The sequence below is a fragment of the Anas acuta genome, chromosome 10 (genome assembly GCF_963932015.1).
Source record: "Anas acuta chromosome 10, bAnaAcu1.1, whole genome shotgun sequence".
Taxonomy (NCBI): Eukaryota; Metazoa; Chordata; class Aves; order Anseriformes; family Anatidae; genus Anas; species Anas acuta.
In genome coordinates, this window is record NC_088988.1 from 13,797,991 (window position 1) to 13,823,646 (window position 25,656).

At 39.6% G+C, this 25,656-nt stretch overlaps 2 protein-coding genes across 4 annotated transcripts in view; one reads left to right on the forward strand and one right to left on the reverse strand.

The window, feature by feature from the left end:
* The window catches only part of PRMT7 (protein arginine methyltransferase 7), a 65,767-nt gene that overhangs the window by 27,266 nt on the left and 12,845 nt on the right, over positions 1-25,656 (forward strand). Inside the window, exons 21-23 of the transcript XR_011099904.1 lie at positions 13,434-13,529; positions 13,842-13,934; positions 15,215-16,756. The gene's annotated coding sequence lies outside the window, so the exon portion shown is untranslated. The remainder of the gene's footprint in view (positions 1-13,433; positions 13,530-13,841; positions 13,935-15,214; positions 16,757-25,656) is intronic.
* SMPD3 (sphingomyelin phosphodiesterase 3) overlaps positions 3,227-25,656 on the reverse strand; it is a 120,759-nt gene continuing 98,329 nt past the window's right edge. For all 3 annotated transcript variants that reach the window (XM_068693475.1, XM_068693476.1, XM_068693477.1), the window contains 5 exons: positions 19,621-19,776; positions 15,188-15,277; positions 13,793-13,856; positions 9,164-9,326; positions 3,227-7,996 (listed from right to left, as the gene is read on the reverse strand). In XM_068693475.1, the coding sequence (XP_068549576.1) occupies positions 7,895-7,996; positions 9,164-9,326; positions 13,793-13,856; positions 15,188-15,277; positions 19,621-19,776 (575 nt within the window). In that variant the 3' untranslated portion in view covers positions 3,227-7,894. The remainder of the gene's footprint in view (positions 7,997-9,163; positions 9,327-13,792; positions 13,857-15,187; positions 15,278-19,620; positions 19,777-25,656) is intronic.

Consider the following 25,656-nt stretch of genomic DNA (forward strand, 5'->3'; position numbering starts at 1 on the left):
TGCAATAATAAAATCATTGTGATAGTTGGAGGGTTTTATGTTTGAATTCTTCTGGGTTTGGTTTGAGCTAACTGGGTTTCTGTTGGCGTTTCTGTTTGGGTTTTGTGGGTGAGTTAGGTTCCTTCAGTTTAATAGGTATCTATATATATCTGTCTGGGATAGGGGATGGACAGCGATGATTTTATTTTAAATACTGGCATAACTATGTACTTCCACATCTTTATGTTGGGTGGGGAATTTTAATATTGAAGGTGTGAGCAGATTACTTTAAAAACACGTTTTAAAAAATAAGAATTTGAACGGTAGGGATCAGAGCTTCGTAAATGATGGCTTTTTTGTGTTATTTTTGCTCTTGAGATCCAATAATAGCACAGCCATGTGTAATTGTATGTAAAGTATTGGAATCAGGAACTGCAGCAGGTGTCTTGTCTCCTAAATAAAGACAGTGAAAGAAATAATGTTTTAGGTTTGTGTATGGTGACATTATGCCCAATGTGAGACTGAGATCTGTTCAAAGCTACCGAAGCCTCTGCCAGTGTTACTCAACAACTCTGTAACAATAAAGTGAGTGAAGTTAACTTTATTTTAACCTTTTTTGATTTGTATGAGGTTGGAGAGGCTCAAAGTATTTTTTAAAATTCGACAAAGATGGAGATGCTCTTAAAAATATAGTATAACAGTGGCAACCACTTGATGTGTGAAGCTGTAGGCTTTTATTGCAGTGTTTGTAAGGATAAAGGGTATTCTGACACACATGGCCTACTAAGTGTGCCTCAGCACTTCAAGCAGTTGGAGTTGTTCTGCCAGGTTGGGCTTTGCAGACATCAAAGGTTTGCTTACAGAAGGGAAAGGGAGACCTTGGCAGCAGAGGAAAAACTGCAGGCGTGTGTTGGTGACTGACGTTCTCATGTGGGAACTGAGGGAAGGTGACGTGCCAGCTTGTTTATGAACAATGCCAGAGAACCAGAGTAAGCAGGTGTTGTTCTCTAAGAATTATGCAATGTACAGTTGAGTATTGACAGCCAGGAAGCTAAAAACTAGTATGTTAATAGGAAGGTAGAGGGAAATGTCTGTGTATGGAATCATTTTCAATTAATATGATCATTTAAAGCACACAGGAAGGCTGAAACATTTCTACTACAGTTAATTCCCTCTTTTGATTATTCTTTAATGTTTTGATGTTTCTTGGTGCTTTCCTTGACAAGGTAATGCAGGGTGCTGTGTAAACGGGCAGTGACGTGGTCTTCTGACCCAAAGGGTCTGTGAGCGAGACAGAAAGAGGGGGCAGGACGTAATGAACAGGGGAAGGCAGTTGAGTTGAGTCCAAAGATGGGAAAAGCGTCATTGTGAGAGGCAACAGTATTGGCATAGGCACTGAGGCGCGTAGGGCTGAGCACAACTTCAGGAGCTCATGCTACTTGCAGTAGTATGACACATTTCTCAGACATGTAAAGGGTTGGGGAGGGAAAGAAGAGGAATGAATTTAAGGCTCAGATTAAATGTTGACGGTGATTCCGTGATCCAAAGTCTAACTGCCCTCACATACTTTTTCCTCTGCTCTCTTCCTTCTACTTTTAGCTGCAATTAAGGCATATTTATCCTTGTCCACATCTCACAGTTATAAGGAACAGTTATTAAATCTGATATTATGTAGAAGATGGGAATCAGAATTGCTGTTTTCCTGCCAGTCATCCCCACAAGCCCAGTTCACTGATTTCTCTAATGGCTGCCTGGAACCTTCCCTAAATGTCAGGGAAAGTATGGAAGGAAATGTGGAGGGCTTACAAACATAGGAGGTGGTAGATCTGGGTTAGTCATAAACAACAGGAGAGGGTAAGAGCGTGTGTTTTGAAAGGCCATGAAAATGTGGATGAGCAACTTGAATTATTTGCAACGGGGAAGGAGGATTAGTACATCAAAGTATTAAATCATCAAAGAAAAGGGCTAGGAAAATAATGGTTTCAGCAGCACTCTGAGCAGAATTTTCAGTGGGATGGGGAGGTTTGTATTTTAATGGGTGCTCTGCCAAGATAATCTGTATGATAGCCAAAGAGGCAGATGGCATTGGAGTTACAGGGCTGACCAACAGGCAGCTGCAGGCGGCGGTCCATAATAAACTACACTAAAACTCACAGGGCAGGAGGAGCAGGGAGAAAGACCTATGCCTTTCCGTACTTGTTCTTAGTGAAACGTCTGGAAGGTGCAAACGCTCAGAAATGACTGTGTTCTGTAAGCTTCGTGGTTCTGTAGCACTTGGCACAGGGGAGCCCACTCGGAAGGTGCTGACATAATAATGCAAACTCGTTCGATGGAAAAACGGATTCGGTGTTGCAGGAGAGCCACATGCTAGGAGTCTGCTGCTGCAAAATTGTAATGCGGTGGTGGCGTCAGGTGCAGACACTCAACTGCACAGCAGTAAAGTTGCAGAGATCCCTCTAACATCCTGTCTCGCAAGATGGAGTGGTTCCTTCCTGAGCTAGTAACAAGATGGGTGTGCGCTGTCTCCTTCCTTAATCACTTGCATTCTACTTACTTCCTCCTTTCTGCTTGTGGAGGGAATAATCCTTTGGGGTGGGATTCCCTGCCAGCTTTATAAAAGACTTTGGGGGCTGTTCAAAAAGCCAGAATTACTAAGAATCCTAGGAAGGATTCTTTTCCCTTGATGCTGTTCTGTGAAATCACTAGATTTCTTAAGAACATGTACACATCTTGGTTTTGTTTTGTGATTAACTTCATACAGTGTATAGATTTCAATATATGCTTCAGTTAGTTCAGGGACTAGATAACTGTTGAGATGGCGAGATGTACAACTGCAGAATAGGCTGTTCTCATGAAGTGTTCCATGAAACATGAGAGGAACACAATGTAGAATGCGTGTCCTTGTACTCAAAGTGTGAACTTGTGAGGTGCAGGGTTCGGTTTTGCAGCCTGTGGCAGGCGCTGTGCATGCGTGTGTGAATGCTGCACGGCTTGAAAACAGTGGGGTAAGCGCTGGGGATAGCTGAGCTGCAGAAGCTAGAGTGGCTGCCGAGTTAAAAGCACTTGGGTCTTTCACCTGTTATTTTCTGCAGCTTCTCTAGAACAGGCGTAGCACAGTGAGACCATGCTCAATACCCGCATGAGAAAGCAGGCAAATGTGTAATAATGCCACTGCATGTTAGAGTCACATTTCCGTTAGTGATATCAGACTCTACACCACAAAACCAGAAGAAGGGGACTGCAAAGAAACATTTGAGCCTTGAAATTTTATTATCTTGTTTGCATCAACCAGTTATTCCTTTCAGCACCAATAAAGGACAAAAAAACCTCTCCCTGTTGTTCAAAATACCTTGTTTTTATCAGGTCCAAGATTGTGGTTTTCTTACAGGCAAAGAAACCAATGAAAATACTTAATTTTTTATTTTTTTAATACATTTATAACAAAATGTCAGAAGGTGTGTGCTTACCATATAAAAACATTAGGTCCCAGAAGGATACAATACCGAAAAATTATCGAAATAAAAAAGGTTATTCTTGTTAAAGGATTTCTAAACCTCAGCAATAATACAAGTTTTTAAAAGCATCAAGGTTATATTTAAAACAAGATGGCATGGAAAAATGAGACCTTCAGTAACAATTTGACCCTCATCATAATGAATGGTAAAATTGGGATTTTTTCAAAGTGCTTGGATGGTAGTTATTTCTGTTCTCATCCTGTAGTGCCAGGAGTAGGTAAAAACACTGTTTTGGAGCTGATGATATGTGCTGACACTGATGTGCTGCTGTGATCTGAGGGTGGCTCGGAGACCAAACTGGAGACAGTAAGATCTGCTTAATCTGGACCACCAAACAAAGGCCGTTTAAAAAAAAATCTTTACTGGAATTAGAAGTTTCTTACTGTCTTGTCCAACATGTAGGACTGAGGGTCTAGCCAGACTAGCTGAGAATGCTTCTGGGACAAAACCTTGTAATAATTCTAGCACAGAACAGGTAAACTCATTACACAAGACAGCTTCCTCAAGGGTTTCTTAAAGCAGGCCACACCTCTGAGGCCTTCAGGCTTGTCGGAGCCATTTTGTGGTACAGTTTATGTTTAGTTGCTTTAGATTGCTTCTATTAAGCATCCGGTTTGTGGTGATAACAACTAGCTGGCCACCAGCTGAATTGTTTATAGTAAACACTTTTTCACGTAGCATGAAGCTGTACATAAACATTACTATCCTAGTCCTGAGTGGCTGAGCTGTGGTGCAAAGCAGGTGGACTGTGTATCCCTTTCAGGCCCTCAGACAAACAGCTGGATCTGAAAGCCTGAAAGGCTACGTATGGAGTGTTTTCTGTTCCTTGGGTTTTTGAAGTAATCTAAAGGTACCAACTTTGTAACGACCTGACATCCTTGAATCTTCTGGAAGTTCTTAGTTTTCAGCTGTCCTCGTTCATGTCTTTTGTTCACTTGTTCTAGAACTGCTGTTGTAAAATGCAAATTGAACATGAGAAACAGAAGATGTTACCTAGCTTTTATAAAAACAGATGACACATCATCTACAGTATCCATGTTGAGTGGCAGTTATTAAACCAATTACAGCATTATCACCCACTTCTTGAAGATACCTAAAACTCCTGTACAAAGTGGGGTAAGCAGCAGTAGAGTAAGCTTAACTCAAATTTCTTATAAATAACATCCTACTAATAAATTGGGTCATGCTGTCCTTCAGCAAGGTAGGATTGACATCTAAAAAAGCTGTCCAGGCTTTAATTTCCTGGGCATGTTCTGCCTTTTTTTTTCTTTTTTCTTTTTTTGTATGCAAATATGCTATTACATAATATCTGTCTAAGGCTTGTAATGATTGATATCCTGCCAGCACAGTCATTGTCTGAATGATTCTTTGTGAGATAGGATATGGAACTGTAGTAGTTGTGTAGACAAACTCATTTTTCTCCAGGATGTTACTCTTCTGGAAAAAAAAGGTCTGTTCTTTACAGTTTACTGGTACATATGCTCTCTAACTCCTGCAAGCATATCAAGGCATCAGAAGGCACAGGATCAATGCAAAAAAAGCAAGGAGCATCTGTACAGTGGTGCCATGAAGCTGTACCTCCCACCATCAGTCTCTTGCAAAGTTAGATCTGTAAGACAGTAAATCGGTAAGACCTACCTAGACTAGCTAAATGTATGTGTACAGTTTAAAGAGAACATTTTACAACTGTCCTTTTCTTGATCACTGAAAAACTTCAGAACATCAAAATCTAAAACAGTTCACCTGAAATTTGAAAAAATATTCCTCAACGTATCTCAAAAAGTTGACAAAAGTGCCTTGTTTTAAGTCAGCACAAAGCCATGGAACTAATTTAGAAGTAATTTAGACAATGTTAGTTTTACTGTAAATAAGGTAACATTGTTTGGCAGTAGTTTTATAATTATATCCCACACAGTGTCAAATTCAGCTCCTGCAACTGATGCTTAGTGAAACTGATATCAAATTGTAATTTACATTGTTAGGAAAGCTATTAAAAATACTGTACCTTATATTTAATCTTACTACTGAGAAATAGCTGCTGGACAGCACACAAATTGCTATTGATACTGTTTGTTTTTTCTTTTTTAAAAAGGTTAATAAAATACAAGCAAGGTAGAAAATAGGATTAAAAGCATTGTTTCAGGTACAAGTCTTTCTGAATTGGATGGAAAGATAAGAAACAAGAAAAACACATTGCACTTACGTGCACCCTCTGTATAAAGAGAAACATACAAAGTGGGAAACTGATGGTGCACTGGGGTAGTACACTGAAGTCTCTGATGCTGTAAACTTGAATTCCTAATTTTATCAAAAAGGGGATTTGAGTCTGGTTCCATTTTTGAGTCCCCATGGGTTACAGTTTGCAGATTACCACATGGTTTGGCACAGTACACTTGCAAGAGGCAGTCTCTGCTGAAGGGATGCCAGGACTGGGAGTGAGGCATAAAACGTGTCAACATCGGGTGCATTGGGAGTGTGAGCAGTGGCCTAACGCCTACTGGGAATTAGCCAATACTGTCAGTCCATTACTTTCATTTACTATGAAGTTTCTCCACTTGCAAAATCAGGCTGATCTAAGTATAAATTCTGCTGTTTGCTGTAGTAAAGCCAGTACAAGAGGCTGCGCAGACTAGGATTTCTAATGTAAGTCTAGTTTATTCTGATTTAGCTCAAGCTGATTCCTAGTAGGTAGAAACTAAACTATAACAAGATCTTCAGGAGTTTGTGGCCAGCAGAACTAAAAAAGCTTACTTAATGGAGTAAGTATAACTATTAGATTAATTCTTCTCAACACAGGGAATTTGCAATGTAGAGGAAATACCTCTAATACTGAAGAGGAATTAGGCAGAAGAAACTAAGTATTGGTTAAAATGTAAGGGGTCTAATTGTTCTTCCAGCAACATAAACCCTTCTGAATTTAAAGCCCTAGAAAAGCCAAGAAACCCAGTTATAGACCCGATTCTCAGCTTTTCTTTTGTCTTTTTATTATTATTATTATTTTTCCCATTAAGGTTACAGAGGCTAAGGAAGTCAGGTCATGGGGATAAGATGGCAAAGTGGGGGTAGTCCCACTTTGAAAGAGTTGCAGTGGAAAGAACATATTAATTAGATGGCAAGACCCCTATTAAGTCTGTGAGCATGTAACAAATGAAGAGTTGTGTCTCACAGACGTGCATCTACGGTCTGCTCAAAGAAGTAGTTACTGAACACTGAGAGTCACAGTTCTGTAGTTACTCTAGCTGCCCATGCTGTGCTTTCCCTTTAAGTGTACTGATTCCTTCGGAAAATTAAGTGAATCCTGCCTTACCAGTCATAAGCTGGTCTACACTTTTTCTCCCAAATGTCACTTATGTTTATGTTAACCCTATATCTAGCATGCATTTTACAAGCTATTGCCCATTTTACTCTTTCTAGCTAAGGCAGAATGTTGGCTCTGGTGTTACCTCTGGTACTACAGAAATCTATTCACTCTACTGTAACACATACATCATCCCATACCATAATTCAGAACTGCCCCACATGTGGGAGATAAAGAAAAGACATTACAGGGGAACTATATTTCTTAAGGGAATAACTTGCTCTTAGAAAACTAACAGTCCAATTCTGGAGTCGTTATTCAGATAAAACACTTCACAATTTCAGTGGCATCACAGCTGGAAGAAGGGTAGTACAGCTGTGTTCTTAATGCCTTGATTCAGTTTTGTTTTTTGTTTTTTTTAAATACCCTTAAATTGGAGAGGAGACTACTGTTCTGCAAATCAGTTTTTGTTTTCTTTAAGATCTTTGTGTTATGACAGAAGGGTTTGCCAGTCCCAGAATGCCTTGCTTTGGCTGGTATCTGATTTTTGAATTAGCTTCCATTCTGATATTCCCCATGGTATCTTACTGACTAGTTTATCTCAGAGTGGCATGCAGTGCGGGCGCATGCTACTGATGCAAGCACGCTACTACAACTTCAACAGGCTAAAGAAAAGAAAAAAAGCGTTAGCTTCGTAGTTATACAAAGAAATTATGCAAAAAACCATTGAGCAGCACTAACTCACAGACTAATTACAAACTAAATTGTGCTATATATTAGTATAAAAACATGTTTTAGTAAGAATGGCACTGGTTCAGAAGGAATTAGGACTTCCATCTTGGTTCCGTTCAGTCCACAGTGAAAGCATTGTAGTACAGGCCTGCCCTGTTGCCTGAGCAACTTGTGACAGTGGCTTTTGGCCACAACCCCTTCAATTTCTTCCCTTTTTGTATCCTGCATTGTTGGTACGTTCTGGGGAGTAGCCTGGGTCAGATCTGGTCATCTTTCCTAACGTGGCACCAGAATAGTTCGTCCTTAACTTGCGATATTTTCTTAATATCATTAACATTTCCCTCTTCTAAGCTCTCAAAGCTGGTCAGTTTTAAGGGTCATCTTCTCCTGTAGACACCATGAGACGCATTGCTACTGGTAGGTGGTCTGTCAAGCCTGCTAGCTGGGTAATAAAGCTGAACTCTTCCACTTCCTGCAGAAGGAAACAAAAGTAAAAAGACATTTGGGGGTCTGTACTGTACAAGGCATGGCATGCAGCTTAAAAGAAAGTTTGCTTTCATTAGACTGAGATGCTAACAAGTGATCAGGAGCCCTGCTCCTTGTGTCACAATTCCAGCCTTTGTCCTGGCAAGATTGTGTGGGACCAAATTAAATTTCTGTAGGAAATACTGCTTGCTTCCCAGCTTCCAAAAGCTGGATGTAGCAACCTTAATGTTCTCTTCACACGATTTGTTTGCCCCCTCCTGTGGGCCAATTACTTACTTTGCCAGTACTTTGGGAATTGCTTGCAGGAAGTGTGGATGCTGTAGTTCTGCTTTCTGGCTAGCATTAACTAGCATGGCCTGAGGGGAAAGAGTCTCTTCCTAGCCACTCATTTCTCATTTTACTGTCAGCATGAGACTTATCAAGGACCTAATCTGGGTCAAAACTATTCAGATATTGGTTTGACTTGCTGCTTGTGTGAATATTAGATGGGTTTACTATACAGATGCACCACAGGCATTTTTGCATCTGAAACAGGAAGCCTCAGAATTTAGCTGCTCAGCAGCCATGTTCACAGAGTGCACAGACAGATCGAGGTATGATCTGCTAAGCTGTACTGAAATGCTTGACTGCCTGCCCTTCTGTGGTAATTGCAGTGGGTTATGGTGGACTACTTTTTTTTTCATCGTGGAATTCCGTTTAAGGTAATGTCCTGTGTGAAGCAGCAGACAGTGCAAGGCAAGTTCTTGTTGTAGTTGGCCCGTGTCAAGTTCTGCCTTTGTACTGGAGACTTGTAACTTAGGTTGATTTTCATAGGCATAACAAAAGCACATCCAGATGGTTGAAAGGATTAAAAAGTATTCAGTCTGCTGGTATGGAAAACGTCAGTGGAAACACTTACTCTGGCAAAAGATTAACAAAACAAAAAAACTTGTTCTTTATAGAGGGCAGCACATCTATAAGGATTGCTACAACTCTATCTAAAATTTATCTAATAGGCTTTCACATTCAGTACTTGCATGCAAACTGTAGAAGATAGCAAAGCACCAGGTTCTGCTTGGAATATAAACTGGAACCCACCCAGAAGGGGCTGTAGAACTATCCAGACAAGTTTGTTTTGTGAGTTATGGTTGTTTTTGTTAGCTGTAAAACTCACCACTTTCCATTCCAGGTAGAGACCTTCTTCTGTATAAAGCATATAATCAATCCTCCTCCCGTTTCCTTTCAATGATGCCTTCCTCCCCTTTTGACTGGAATTGTGGTTCTTGCTGGTGGGATAGACTAAGTATCCTTTCCTTCCTTCTTCACTTTCCAGCACCCTATTACATAAAAAAAAGGCATTAGATATTGGCTTGTTCTGTCCCTTAGTGCATTACGCTAGCTTGCTGAATCCCTGGTAAGGGCAAGAATGCCTGTCCAGAACTGCTAAATACACAACGTGAAGCACACCTCCCAGGTGTGTCTCAATATGATGTTGTACCTCTGCTAACAGTGCTCTTACAGCCTCGTGGTGGGTTTGGCATCGCTGATGCCATACAGTGGGCCTGCACACCTACCCTTATAGCCAGGAGAATAAAAATGTGAGAGCAGGCACCTGTCCGCCCGCTGTGTGTAGTATCCTGTAGTAAAGAGTAGAAACGCCTGAAGGTCCCCCTTTGTCTTGTACAATAATTCTGTGGTGCTATGCAGTATGTTTGCAGTATATTTTTGCTGTTTTATTGGATGTAAAAGAAAACTCATGTTACTATCTCGTGTTCTATTTAAAAGATCTTCCGAAGTAGCACTAGACAACAGACAGTTGTGCACGTGAAAGTGGAGCTGCATGCAGTAACTGCATGCACAGGGTAACATGCCAATAGTTTATATCAAGTACAATCACAGCTGTTTTGCATGGTAACTGTGCCAAAGAGAGAGCCAGATGAGGTCGTGTTTCTTCTGTTTCAAAATAAGAACGCAAATGTTTTTCAAAGTCTCTTCCCTGAAAATCATTTTCCTTTATTTACCTGCCAAGCCCTGAGCTCAAGGTTCTGTGATTTCCTGTGTAAGAGTTGATGATGCCATTAGGCTACATCATCAACTGTTGCAGGAGAACCACTGAGCCATGAACTTGGGTTCTAGCAGGTGTAAAGCCTTTAATTTCACCTTGGGGAAAAAAAAATAAAATATTTTTGGTCACCAGGTTTCTGACTTTGGATGACTTTTTGATGATTGTTTTTCTTTGGTTGTTTTTTTTATGCATGTGAGCGTACAGAACGAAGGAAAAACAAGAGAAAAAATGTGAGATTGTCATGATGTCTTAGTGGTTTAGATTCACATGGTTTCTTTGTCAAGCTTTGTCTCTTTGGAAAGCTCCGGATGGTGACAGGGAACATAGCACTTGTTACAGTTGATTAGGTCTCATTAACGTTATAATCAGTAAGATTGGGTCAATTGATGCCTGCTAGTACTTTATGTGCCTTCAGAAAATAACAGTGACAAAATTACGGTCATATAGCTGGTTATTTAATCACAGTGTTTCTAACTCCCTTTGGACTTAGTGAAGTATTGAAGGTTCTTAGAGTTTATTGTAACCAATTTATAAAAGTAAGCTTCCTTTTATGTATTATTCAATTTCAGACTGTCATCTAATAACTCATGTTAAATTAGCTTACTCCCTGCACCCCAATTGCAAGCTGATTTTACAAAGAGCTACTGCAAATGATTGACTTCCTGAAATCCTTTTTCTTGATCCAAGAAAGCAAGCTCTTTGATGGAACTGACCTCTTTCAAAAATTGTATTTATATTTGGCAAAGCCAATTAAGAAACAAAGTAGAAGAAACTGCTGATTACTGCTGCAGTACTGTGCACAAAAATGTGCATGCATTAATTTGAAAGATGAATTTGTTTTAGCTTCATCTCTTTCTCTTTGAATGTCTGTGAACACTAGGTATTCACTTAACTTTCACAATTGCTCATGGAAGAGAAATGTTAATCTCAAATACCTGGGGAGAATTTATTATACTTGGGCATGCACGTGCTTCTGACTAAAACTGCTATCACGTACACATAACAGTTTACTTTTTGTATCTGCCAAACATTCATCTATGCCATACTAATGGTTAAGTACTAACAACTTAAGTGAACATAACTAATTATGACTGTTGCACAACTAAATCTGATTTATTTTACTTTTTTCAGAACAATTGCCTTATCTCCTAGGACACAAAGAAAGGCAAGCTAGAAAGGTAGTTGGAACTTCAGTTTTTCCTTTTTGGAGTTACTTGGGACTGAAGCTCTTCAGTTTAAATGTGAAAGTTGTATTTCTCTGGACACTGGTTTTGTAGTACTGCCTGCAGCTGCCATGAACAGAGGAACATGAAGAGTGGTGTTTGTAAGGGAGCCATAAACTTACTCCGTAAGGGAGCATCTCTCAGCCAGGTGGGCAGCGCCCGAGTTAAGGATAGCTCTTAGTGGTGGTTCTGCCTGTAGCCCAGGATGGGGAGCCACTACCTGGCAGCGGAGACAGGCAGTTTTGTGGAGTCTAGAAAAATTTGCTTTTAAATCATGTTTCTTAGCTGTCTTGTAAGGTGCTCTTCTGTGCCAGACCGTTCAGAGTTTAGAGACAAGTGGCTTATTCCAGTCCTTGCCTGAAGGTGAGCGTTATCTTTGTGACACACGATCAGTTGCGTACATTTCACGAAGCCTCTCTGAATAGAACCTTGTGCAGCTCCCAGCATTGCTGGAGGGCCCCAGATGATTACATCTAGCTTATTAATTGTTCTATAATTATAAATGGCTTGCTCATTATTTGTATCAAGTAGGTTTGTCTATTCCAATGTTTTACGTATGCTGTACTTAACATTAAAGAGATACTTAAGAACTAGTTGTTCTAGTGCTTTCATGGCCTAATTAGTTTGATAATGTGAACTACTTAATTTTATTTATAAACTACAGAAGAGTGCTGATGGAGAAATAATTCTCTGAAGAGCTTACGTTGCCAATTTCAATGTCTGCTTTAAATATCTGTAAAGCCTGATCAAAGTTTTACTGAAAAATTTAAGAGCTATTCGATTTTAGGCTGTACTCTGTTTTGCTGCATATATGGACAACCCTTGTGAGCTGGAAAGTGCTCAATAGCCCTCCATAGTCCCTCAATACTTCACTTATGTATGTTAGGAAAAATGCTTTTTAAAAATGCTTCAAAAAATCTTTAAAGCCCAGATGCCATTAACGACTTTGAATTTTACTGAATTGATTGGTAATTTCTACAATTACGTTTACCAGTCCCTTGCAGAGGTGGGAGGATTGGCTCTCCTGGCCTCTTGTGGAAGTGATGGTTTCTCTAATATAAAAGCACCTTTACATAATTTACATGTTCAGCTCCTAGCTTCCCTGCAGATGTGTATAAAAAGCTAGTTGAAATTCCTGTTAAGTATTTTTTTCATTGGTTTAAAAGAAAAACACATTGGAGAAAATGTAAGCCACTTTTAATAGGCAAAAAATTCTTGTGTATATTCTGCTACCAAAATTCAAGAATATTCTTGAGTTACCTCATAACTGAGGTGCTGTGCATATACATAGGTAGCATGAGTAATATTCTAACAATTGATCATTTAATGGCTATTTATCATTCATGTTATTTGTCAGTGGAAGTTAATTGCTAAATACAAGCAACTCTTCAGGGAATAAAACGATACCCCCCAAATTAATTTGGTGACAGATTGTCTCAAAAGGCTGCTTGAAAACACAGATTTTATTTTTTAAAGAGCTCCAAGCTTGCTCTTGGAACCATAAAATAGAATGTTACACCCACATACAGATTTGCATTTGCAAACTTGATTGCAGAGGCCAAATTACCTTACTTTTGCTTCCCAAAAATCCTCTTCACATGTACTAAATTCATGTTTTTCAACACGTGAATAGAAATGCCTAGAAAATTTGCAGGCTTTTGAATGTGCAAAGTGTGACTTGCTGCAACAAATCCTTATATTTTGAATATAAACTAAACCTAGACCTTAGAGTTTAAGTAAGATCCTAAATGCTGAACGTCCTAGACCTTAGATTAAGATCGTAGATGTGTTCAAAACATACCAAGACCACCAGGGGTAGCCTGTACTGCACTTGGTGAGTAAAAATGCTCTTACAAATTAATAACTTTTGTATTTGCCATAAGTCCACTAGCTCAAAACAAAAATACTGTTTCTCAGTATCAAATCCTCTTTCAATCATTGCCATACTAGCATCACTGAACGATGATCAGCCATTCCTAGTTATGTGTGATGTGCTATTTTAATTAATTCCTCTACTTGTGAGTTTGCTTTTTTCATATTCATCAAGTTTTGCAAGCTTTCTAGCATGGGTTGTTTGGTTGGGGGGTGTGTTTTAAACCTCATGATTTTTTTCATTTGAATAAAAGTATGTTTCCTTTTGTTTCTGTCCTTTGCAGAGCCATCACTGTGGAACTGGCTGCCTGGCGAGGGGTTTTCAGACTGCGTACCCTTTTCAGTCATGCTCAGAGTTCTTGGCCTGGGAGCCTGTCCAGGTAGGACCAACTCTAGAGGCAAAAACACTGACTGCAGTTGCTCTCAACTTTTCACCCACTGAAGCCAATTTCAACAGACTGTTGAGAAACAGACGCTTTTCCTTCCCGTTTTTCCCTCTGCCCCAAGACACCCCGAGGAAAAAATAATTTGTTTTTTACAGTCCTTGAAACACCTCTCAATTTGTGAAATGTTAAATAGCAAGCAATTAACTGGCTTTTTAAAGAATCACTTAGAGCATGTGGGAGGATCAGGAGTTGCATACTTCTGTAGGTTATCTGGAGTGCACACTTCATCATCATATAATCCTTCAGGATCCAGCAAGGTACCTGTGAACAGAAAGGGAAATGTGACTGTCCCAGCATGCAGTCTGTTACTGGCCTCTCAGAAAACTTCTTGGGACACAGGTATGTGAAGACTGCGTACGTGGCAGGGGTGGGACACGCCGCTGTTCTGATTTGAAAGCTCTTGATACTCACTTCTGTGAATTCACAGAAATAGTAACCATGGGAGTACTTCTTACAGTGCCTGCATCTCACACCTGACTAAGTGAGGCTTTTAGTCTGAGGGATTCTTTATTTTCAGAACAAATGTAGTAACATAATGGTATAATGGTAACAGTGCTGATGAGGATACGTGGCCTTAGTACCTCAGCTGTTCCTTTGCTGTCTCCCTCCATATGATTTCTGTTCCATTTTACCTAAGCACAGTCCCTACCCTAAGCCTCTTAGGTTTTCCCAGCAGATGTTCCAACCTAAATTTGAGCTTCGTGTTTTCTGTTGCTTCTCTTTTCTATACTCTGAATGCTCTCTTGTTCCTTAATAATTCTTGACTTAACCGTTTCTTTCATTTTCAACCTATATGCACAGGATATTAGCAAAAGGTAGTAGGTTCTTCTAGTGGCAGGGAACTAGCCCGTGTGTTCCTGCCGGTCTAGATGAGCAACCTTCGTTTAGTCTTCACAAGCAACTCCTCTATCCCAGCCTCCCTAAAACCACCTTTCAAAATGTTGTCTCTGCCCTTTGATTTTCCTCAGGAGCAGAGAAACGTTTTTTCCCCTGCTATGACAGAGTAAAGCCACATTCTTAAGTAGTTCAAAATTCTTAAATTTAGCATCTTCACCGTTGTAACTGCTCCTCTGAAGAAAAACTAGTTCCTGATCTAGAACTTTACTGAGCTCAAATGAGTTTCATCAGATCTGAGTTCTGTGAAATCTGATATAAGATGAACTCCGCAAATTCACAATAACGTTAAAATACTGGTAAATCCTCACTTACAGTATTTCTGTAATGCCAAATGGAACACTGATTAAAAGCTGCATGTTTTTGTTGCAGGAAGAAAGCACAGAAACAATAACTTGGCTCTCTTTTTTTGCAAAGTAATCTAGAGGTTATTTAAGAAGTACAGTTAAGTGTGGAAAGGCATTCAATAGCTTAATGCATAAACTCTAGAATATGGACCTGAGTTTGAGATGTCTGCTTCTTGATTAAAATTCAAAACATTGTTAAGATTCACAAACAATATTGTTACTACATTAGAGAAATACCCCTTGCAAATATTTGGTCTCCACAGACTGTCACTGCCAGTTAGCTGCTTGTGGGTGTTCTCTGAGTGACAGACAAGAACATGTTCATACAATGATGGCCAGAGAGGGTCTTACCGATTGCCCATGGTTTATCCTCTCCAGGACCAATTCGACATGGGTCTTTGTAGTGTGTAAACAGAGAATGCTGTTGCTCCAGCTTGTCCTCTGCAGGGAAAGAACAAGGCCAAGAAAAAGCACATCAGCCATACATTGTTAAACCTGTGGATAACTGTATGTTCTGCCACAAAAAGAAAAGGTAAACTCCTCCTTCCTACTCAGTGTTCATGTATTTTTTAGAGGACTGATGCGAACTGGTTCAGTGGTTTTACTGCACAGCTGTATCATGTCTTAACCAGAAATTCCAACTAATGCTTGCTAATAACAGTGCTTTTTCCTACAAAGTGTTTCTATGAAAGACAGATGGGGAAGTTTCTAGCTGTAAACTGAAGGTTTTCTAACATACTGACTTACCCTGCCATTCACGTTGGCATTGCTTACACTTAGACAAAACTTTTGTTGAGATCACATGATGGAGATTTGGACTGACTTCAAAATGGCACCAGAAATGGCTGTTTGGGGGCATATATACACATTGCAGTGAATTTGAAGATAAGAGCTAGTACTTTGTTTCAGAAGAATTCACTGAATGCTTTTCAAGCTGTAATAGGTAAGACAAAGGACAGGCAATTGGTAATTTGTTTGAGATATTATCTACAGCATTACAGACATTCTAAATATAATTGTCATGATCTCTCAGCTTTCAAATTAATTTCTTCCTAATTGTTACTGTTCTCCTTGCATTTAAAGCCTAACAGTGCATCAAGCTCCTAGGATTATTTATTATAACAGATATCCTACAAAAACATATACATCACAGTTTCAGATGCAGAACACACAAATAAGCAAATTCTAGTTCTGTGCACGCCGCTTAACATAGCGATCATTTTATGTAGGAGCGAGTACAATTAGAACTTGAAAATACCAGCTGCTCCAGTTCCCTTTTCGTTAAATGGCAAGGAAACTGGCAATAGCTCCTGATAACTTTCTTTCTTGCAGCACTTGTACCTTTTACAAGGGTAAAACTTCTTAGCAACACTTGAACTTTTCTCTTGGGATCAATGGAATATTCACCTGCATTTGGACCTGCTGCTGTTATTTATCACTGTCTATTGTCAAGGCAACAGAATATGTAAGTAGGCATGAAAATGGACTTCTCTAAAGTCAGAAGCCAAACTTTGAACTGTAAGCTGTATGCGTGACAATGCAGCTCACGCACTGTAGGGATTGAACTGATTCTCCTAGTGCAAAATAGTGTTCTTGCTGAGTAAAGGAGTTGTTAACCTCTCCCTGTTATGGAGGAAGCACAACATAAACGGTAATGTGGAGTACAGTAGTTATAAGAGACCAGGGCACCTGGCCATTTTGTCATTAATAGTGATTAATAAAGCCAATTTTCTTTCAGCTACTGCATCTGCACCAGCTGATCTACCTCACTATGTGATTTCAGCTTTATCCCCACTCTCTAACCAGCCCTTTACCTTGAGAACATCTTCATAATAGCAAGGAGACTGAAAAATGAATTTTCCAGGGTATCCTGGGGCTGTGGCAGAGGACTGGAGGACTGAGCTCCCTAAAATTTGCCAGGTATGCAATGCAGAGAATTGCTCTTTGTCTGAACATCCAGCTGGATTCTTTAATGTTTGTGGTAGAGTCTAAGATGTAATCTGTGCAGTTCTCCATTTCTTCAGGCTTTCCCTTGGTATGTCATATGGCTACAAAACTTACCTCAAAACCAAGACAGATCAAAATTTGTCATGATTAATTTGCCACTGTGGTGCTGGTAGTTTACAGTTCAGAGCTGATGAGGCAAACTTCAACCCATCTGATCGGAATGCTTTTTACGTTATACCAAAAGGTTTAAAAACAATCACGTTTTACACAACTGAGTCCAAATCAACTTGACAGTAAGACAACTTTCTAATGATGTTGCCCATGGTGAGAATTTACTGTGTTAATGTTGGGTTAATGTTCTCTAAAGCGGGGAGGGAGGGAGCTGAGTTTCAGAAAATCTGTCATAAGCATAAGGTTACTCATGGACCAGGAGATCTTTGAAAACTGTACTGTAAATACATCTAAGAATAGAAGCTTGGTATTTACTGCCACAATATTAATTATTTGCTGTATCAGTCTGTGGAATAGGAAAGAACACAAAAAAATGTACAAAGAATTATAGAAAGCTGATTATTGAGGGGGGTGGGCCAAACCAGTTAAATTGTTGCAATCCTAACAAATGTCCCTAAAACAATGAGTAATGTAAAATGGACAAGACAACTTGACAACTTTAAAACAGTGCATTAATCTTGCTTAGTGCATAAGAAAACAAAGCAATCTACACATAACAAATAGTCAGCTTAATTGCAGTTCCTAGGCTGAGTGAATTTTAAAAGGGAGTAGAGTGTAAATAAGTTACAGAGATAGCAAGAATAAAATGTATTTTTATAACCTACTTTTTAATCATCTTTAGTATTAGTTGCAGCATTTGCATCTATTACTTAAGAAAGCAAATAGTTGGGTTTGCTTTAAAAAGACAGGTCACAACAGCATTAATTATACTCTGTACTTTTCGTTCAATATACTGGTTAGAGTGCCAAAACCTCCCAGACAGAGAATGCTGACTGTATGTGCTACCTCAGAGCTTCACTCCTGTGTGTGTTCATGCTGCGTAAACCCATTCAGCTGCACACCCTGATGGGGCAGTCTCCCCTTTGGCATGTAGTGAATTACTTATTTCCTTGAAGGGCATACTTGCCTTCAGGCCACTCCATCCATCCAACAGTGAACAGTCACCTAGCAATGGATGTGTCTGTCTGGATCCCCCAGCTCCTGTCTCCTCCCTTCACTGGGACTGCTGGAATTGCCTCAGCCTGTTTGTGTAGCAGCTCAAGACCTGCTATTAACTACACATCCGTCTTTCCTTCCCTAAAAACTCACTACCACTACCACCCTTGTATTTTGTCCTAATTTGTTTTTTTTTTCACTACAGTATTATGTAGTCATTACTGCTTACTGTTCATCTCCTCAGTGCATAATGGATTCTTCTACCAGGCAGAGCACTTGCCAGCACCTTTTCTGGCCCTTCTGAGTTTACTTCAGATCACGTAGTTGATAGATTTTACCTTTTGTAGAAATGAGCTAGAAATGAAGAGAAGGGCTGTTTTGGGTTGCTGGTCTTTTCTACTCAATTAAATGTTTCTCTAGCTTTGCTATAATCTTCCATTACAAGTGTCTGATACAAACCATGAGATTAGAGAATGCGATTTTTTTTTGAGATCAGACAATGCTTGTTTTGCTTTGCTTTGCTTTATTATTGGTGCAGTTGTTGCTGTCAGTCTCAATTACTTAGGCTTCTTACGAAGACTACAGAATTCACATGTGATATTCTTCACACGTTTACCTGTTAAATCCACAAACTCACTGGTCTGAATTGCTGAATCCCAGTTTGAATGCTGCAGCTTGAACTCACCTGCACTTCACACATTCTCTCTGGTAACACAGCAGAGGTGAAATCCCTATAATTAAACTCACCCCTCATTGTACCTGGCTTGTGCACTTTATCCCAGTACTGCAGTTTTGGCCCAGTCACACAAAAGGCCTCTCAGCCATCAGCTTTGCAGGAGGTTGGTTGCTAGACACTGCTGATCCATTTGCCAGCTCCAAACCAGCAGAGCTGGTGAGCATCATATAAAGCCAGCAAGGATCTCTGCTGGATGCATGAACTGTACCAAGTGGGAAGGCAGAGATGATACAAAAACACAGCCCTGCACTCTGAGTTGGCAGTGTAACTCTTAACAGAGCAAAATATCTATGTTTGGAAAAGGCTACCATTTGTAAATCTATCACTCATTAGTTATGATTCTGTGGAATTCTTCTAGTGTCCACAGCACCCAAATACAGAAAAATAAACTCATTAACGTTTAAAAAAAAAAAAAATTACACAGCATCAGTTATTTTTTTCCAAGATTGATTTAGCAATGTTGAGTTCTCTCTGTAGCATTAATCTCCCATGCATATGTATATGCACTATCAAATTACTTTTATAACTGCATGAATTCAGTACTTTTTCTCCACTATAATCCCATAGCATACGCCTCTTAAGTGAGTAAATAAAATTCTATGACAATAGGTGTCTTTTAGCACACTATAGTAATATTAAGTAAATTCACTCAAGTAAAACCACTGGATTCATCTTCCTTGTTATTACTGCACAGCACTAACTACTGCTCTCTGTGCCTTAAAAAAACATCATATTTACGTAGAGCCTGAGGTTGCGTATCCTTGGCTCATCACAAGGCTGGTACCTAGTTTAGAATTTTCTGTATCAAGTCCTCCCTTGCACAAGTCAGTCACAATTTCGTATACTACTATAACCCGCAAGATGAACAGATCAAGAACTTTCCTATTTCTTGTTCAAGTCAGTACACACTAGGAAAAGACAAAGTTTGTCTTACCAGAGGAGCAGTTATCGAAATTGAGATCTCCACAGATTACATCAAAAGCCACCAGCTCCTCTGGATTGGCTGTGCTGGAGGAGGAGGTAGATTTTCTGAATTCAGACAGCCAATCTTGAAGCATATCCAGTTGCTCACACCGAACAGTAGTGTCTCCTGTAGCACAGAAAAAAAGAAATACCAAGAAATAAGATCTTGTTTTAGGATGATGTTCAGATCACTGCATGCCGGCGTGAGTCCAGCAAAATCACTAGTGCCAGTGCTGTTCCATTGGTGCGAGGTCTCTGTAGAGCTGCGTCTGCACCTCAGTTGTTTCAGTCAGAGAATGTAGAGATTAAAGCAAACTAGGAATAAATAAAATTTATAAAAATCAAATAAAAAATAAGAGCCATTCCAATCTCATTTTCTTTCCCCTTATCCATCAAACATAATCCCTTCAACAGAGCACATGCAGGCAACAAAATTAAAGGCCTACCATTTCTTTAAAATAACAATGAAAAAAAAAAACCCTTAGCACACACAGTGCTAAGTCTGCACAAGGCCAAATTAAGCCTTGAAGCCAGATTTATAAGAGCTCTAAGTGGTACCTTAGTCTTATGCGGCCTTGACTGCACATGGAGAAATTTCATCTAGATAATTAGCTATATTAAAAATTCATACATAGAATGACACTAGGTGAAAGTCCAGCTTTTCAGTTAAGAAATACTGCATCTCAAGTTGTATATACAGAAGAAAGTTTCTTTAGTGGCATGGTTTTAACCATTTTTTTCTATGGGATACCTGATACAGAATGAGTGGATAAAAGTCATTAAAAGCCTTTGTAAATGCTCTGGCAAAAATGGCAAAATTTTGAAATTAATACTAAGGGGTGAACTTCTGTAGTTGTTTAAATGTGGAATAATTACTGTCATAAATAAAATGTAGTCATATTATTAGCTATGCTATTACTAGACATCTTGAAAAAAGGGTGCAAAATTAAGAAATGGCACGGATAATAGCATGCTCAGTACATAATGCTTAGCCCAAGAAAGCTCCAGCTAAATAGAAACTGAATCAGAAATGTTCAACCATGCGTGATTTGCTACAATCCTAAACAATTAAATGAAATATTGAAAAGAACATGACCAGGAAAAGAGACCTTTAAGTAGGTCCTGACACTGACTCATCTCTTCAGACTGTTAATTCAAACTGCAAGTAAACTGATTTTTTTTCTTCTACTCATCAGTTATTCCCCACAACTCTGTAACAGTTGGGCTGTAATATACAAGCTTGTACAAGTGCTCTTTGAATCTCTTCCCAAATCTACAGTTTCTAGTGCTTGTACGTCACGTTTAGATAATACCCTAATCACACAGCTTGACACAAATCCAGTCCTGTATTCTTGGAAAAAACCCTCACTACCACAGTGCACGTGAAGTGCAGAAGTGCACTGCACGTATTTACTGATTATGCATACTGATATACTAGACAGCACAAGAAAGCTTTGCAGTTAGAGAAAAGCACAAGAAATAGGTCACATGGAATAAATACAGCCTGGAGCAGGTGATACTAACTACAAACGGTGTGTGACTAACATATACATTCTGCTTAACTAAAGACACGGATGAAATTACAGCATCAGGGAAAGCATGACGTTCCAGGGGGCCTCTGGCAATCATCTGGTTCATCCCCTTTGCTCAAGCAAGGTCACCTCATGCAGGTTGCTGTTGACCATGTCCAGTTGGGCTTTGACTGTCTCCATGGATGGAGAGTCCACAGCCTCTGGGCAACCTGCTCCAGTGCTCAGTCACCCTTTCTATTAGAAACAAAACAAAACCTTCTTTGTTAAAATACCACTTCATGCATTTCAGTTTGTGCCCATTGCCTCTTGTTCTGTTACTGAGCACCACCAAGGAGAGTCTGCCTCTAACTTCCGTACAGCCTCCCATCAGGTATTTATACACTTTGGTCAAAGATCCTTTCAGAGCCTCCTCCTTTTGCATTATCTGTATCTTTCTATCCTGGCTTATCACCTTAGGCCACCACATTCTTCTGGCCTGCCTTTGTTTCCTTGCAACTTTTAGCATGGTGCCTATTGTCAAGTAATTTATCTTGCTCCCCACAAAGTCCGGATTATTGCTTAACTGTCTAAGACAGACTTATTTATCCTTGAAGTGTCAAGATACTGTATGTGTTTTCTGGGAAGTATGTATCTGGCATGGTTTCAGTTAGGATGAGTGATAATATAATACAGCCATTACCTGTGAGAACATAAAACTCTGACAGCAACCTGAAACAACACAGCAAACCCACTAACTAAACGCACAAAGGTAAAATTCTCCAAAAACAGAAAACTACTTATAAAAACATTAAAAAAAAAAAAAAAAAAAGATGGGCAAAAGCTTTTAGGAGGATGTTTTAAAAAGTGATGGGTAACATGCATTGCCACTATTAAAAAAGCATTAACTACATAGTGATATACATCTCCCTCAGTGAGAATTGTGAGCCTTTGTAGCAGCACTGCACAGCAGAAAATCTCAGAAAAATAGGAGCCTTGGAGCTTGAGAAGCAGGTACCTGTCACTTCCTTTTAGAAAAGGTGCAGAACCTGTGGTAGTCTGGCATCTCTGGTTCTCCCCACTAGAGGTCATGGAAGCAATTGCACACTAAATGGAGTGTGTGCAATCAAGTGAGCTACATTTCCATGACAAAGAAATCCTCTAACGCAACCTAGATGTAACTGTTTTCTGAGATTAATATTATTGTTATGCAGCTTCCTGTAGCTACACAGCAGGTACTGTATGCAACTGGATGCAAAAGTTCTTAGCAATGCATAGTTTTAGCACCTCCCAGTGATCCATAGCGTTGGAGGTGAAGGTAACTGAACTAATTAGACATCAAAGTAGAGGGGAACCTAAGCCTGAATCCAGAGCAACCAGTGAAGCAGACATTTCAGCTGTCTGCTGCTGAAACGAAATAACATCAGTTGATATTAACAGAAGGGAGCTAGGTAATAACTCCCAACTATAACGTTCAACATCTTCTTCCAGCCTGCAGCTCTAACTAAATGTTCAGATAGAATCACTGATCTGATTGACTGCCACCAGTGATTAACCAGAAAATACAGATTTGTGCTAATTGCTTTGCACTCTTTTCCTCAGTAACTGGGCTGGAAAACTGCAAGTAATCATGTTGTGACTGGTTCCTGCAGTCAGCATTTCCAAGTTCTGTGTGGTTCCCTTCAGCTTCAAATTTCATACAAGGATGAAAAGGTATTATGGGAAGCCTCTGCCAACATAAACAAATACTTCACCTCTGTTCATTATAGGGTAGTCAGAGCCACCCTTTTCATTCACTTTTGAAATGCTTAAGTGAAATCCTGGCTTTAGTTAGAACTGCAGGTAGGTACGATAGGAGGACTGCTTTGTTCTCCCCGGAAAGCTGTTAAGAGGAGTGCTAGGTATCAAACAAAGCAGCTCACAGGCCTTGTCAGGGGCTGGAAAGAAACACTTGCAGTGGAAGTTCTTAAAGCCAGAGTTCTCAGCGCTGATCTGTGCTAGGGGATATATTGGAAGGAACCTAGGGAAGATGAGCAAAAACTAAAGTGTAAGGGATAAAGCCTAGTCAAAAGGGAACATTGCTTCCAAGTCACAACCAAAGGATCCAGTTCAGCCCTGAGTGTCATGCCTGACTAGGTGATGGATTAAGCAGACCTGTGTAATATATCTAAGCAAGGGTAGGCTGGAGCAAAACAAAGGAAAAAAAAAAAAGGACTACCACACCAAACACCACCAACAAAAAAACCTTTTGCTGGGTTCTGCTGAGTTACTTTTCAGCTAGGTCAGGTCCCCAGTCAAGCACAACGCAGCTTACAACAGCTGTGTTAGCATAGCTGAGAGGAGGGGGCAAGGGCAGACTGCCGTGGTGTGGATAAGCTAGCTTTGCTACTTCAGCAATTTATGTAGAATTACTGCTGGAGGATGCTGAACACCAAAGATACTCCTGATTTTACAGCTGGGATTTTAGACACTGGGGGATCTCTCTCACTCCCAAAGTAAATTCTACTTAAGCTGTGTGTTTGTTGGTAGAGCTTGAAAGAAGTGCTGGTGAGCTCGGGAGTTGCTGGTACCTTGATTACTGATGACCAGATTCACAATAAATGCAAAAAAAAAGGGGCATGACTGGGTTATGAGACAGCATCCAGCATACTACATCATCTGGACCTGGGCTGGAACAGCTTGAGGCTTACTCTGTTTTGGTGGCTTGGTTGGGTGTCTTAAAGGGGGGGGGGGGGACTTGGGAAGTACGTGGATTCTACAAAGCAAAGCTTTTCCAGAACATCAATCACTGACTAACTGACAGACATAAAAGAAACATGTAAACTTAACAGCCCCCTGAAAAACAATTACATTCAGGTCTCATTAGAGGACCCCCTCATTTGTCACAGAAAATGCAGCTACTTCCATAATGGAAACTTGCTTCATAGCAACATTTCTTAAACAGGTATCAAGATTCAGGAATAGCTATTGAGAGAATAATCCGCATCTATTTCTGAAGTGATACTGAAAAAAAGTGAAAGTTAGCTCTGAAAAAAAAAAAAAAAAAAGCTCAGAATGGAATTTAGCTAGCACATCTCTTGAAAAAAGTATTAGGAGTTCATTGACCGTAAACAGTTGGATCCCTTCATTTTATACTCATGTAAGTACCAGAACTATCAAGTGCAAGTTTGTGTATCCTAGAAGAGAAGCCAAATTGCACTTAGCCATGAATGACAAGATGGTTTAAATGGTTAACCTTTTAAACAGTGCTTGTTTTTATAGATAACACATCTTTACACACTCATACTGTTTTTTGTCAGTTTTTTAAATGTGTGAAATGGTTTGAATCAGATGATACAAATCAGAAAGCACAGCACTGCCATACTGTTATGAAGTTTAGTTTTCTATTTCATTACATTAACTAATATAATTTATCAAAAGACATTTAGACTCTTAGATCCTTGTCTGCTCTATTTGAATGTTGCTTGAACCAGATAAGCCTAAAAATATGAAGCAAGAACATAAATAGGAAAATGGAAGGTTGTGTTTTTACCCTTGGAGAATACATGACTAGGTGATTAAAAAGGAAAAGGACTAAAACCAGAGGTTTATAACCTGAACTGGAACAGCAAGAAATGTCAGCTCCACAGCAGCAATCACACAGTACATTACTATATAATTCCAGAGTTAGAAATAGAAAACTAAAGAATGTTACACTGTTAAAATGCATTTGAAAAATTCATGAACCTTCTTTAGAACTATCCAGTCTCTCTAATGTACTTTAGGGACTGGCAGTTTTGTTCCCAATTCTGTCTCTGCAATTGAAGCACTGGCAAAGTAAAAGGAATGCTAGCTGTCTGACTGGGTTAACCTAGACATGCTGTACAGCATAGGTTCAGAGTTTTGCTGTTTACATTGCATTTCTGTCTTGCCTCAGCCTGCAGCACACATGCTGTCTTCAACGAGTCTAGGACAGCTGTGTGGTGCTCTCCAGCTCTCAGGAGCCCAGGAGTCACAGTCACATCAAGTAAAACAAACTAAGGATGTGTACCCCTCTGGCTAAACTAAATTTTGAGCTTACACAAAGTAAAGGTTTGTAGATTTGACTTTCACTTTATTACTATACCTATTTTAAATCTAGAACTGGTAGTTTTGATGCAAAAGATAGGAGACAGACATTTCCATAGACATCTCCAAGTATTTCTAGTATTTGTCAATTTTAATTGAGGAGCGTTCAGGCTAGCAGCTAAAATGGAGAAACTTCATGATTCCAAGACGTATACATAGGAACGCTAAAACAGAATGACTTCAAGTTACTAGCTTTTCTTCCCCGCCATTTCTGGAGTTGATTTCTAAAATGGAGATAAGACCACCCAGTCTGGTTCTGAATACTGATATTAAAAGGAGAGCTGAATGTTGAGTTACTATCATAAAAAATTAAAAAAAAAAAAAAAAAAAAAGTCATGAAAGTTCCTATGATTGTTGAGGAGGAAAAAACCCAGACACAACATGACAGACCT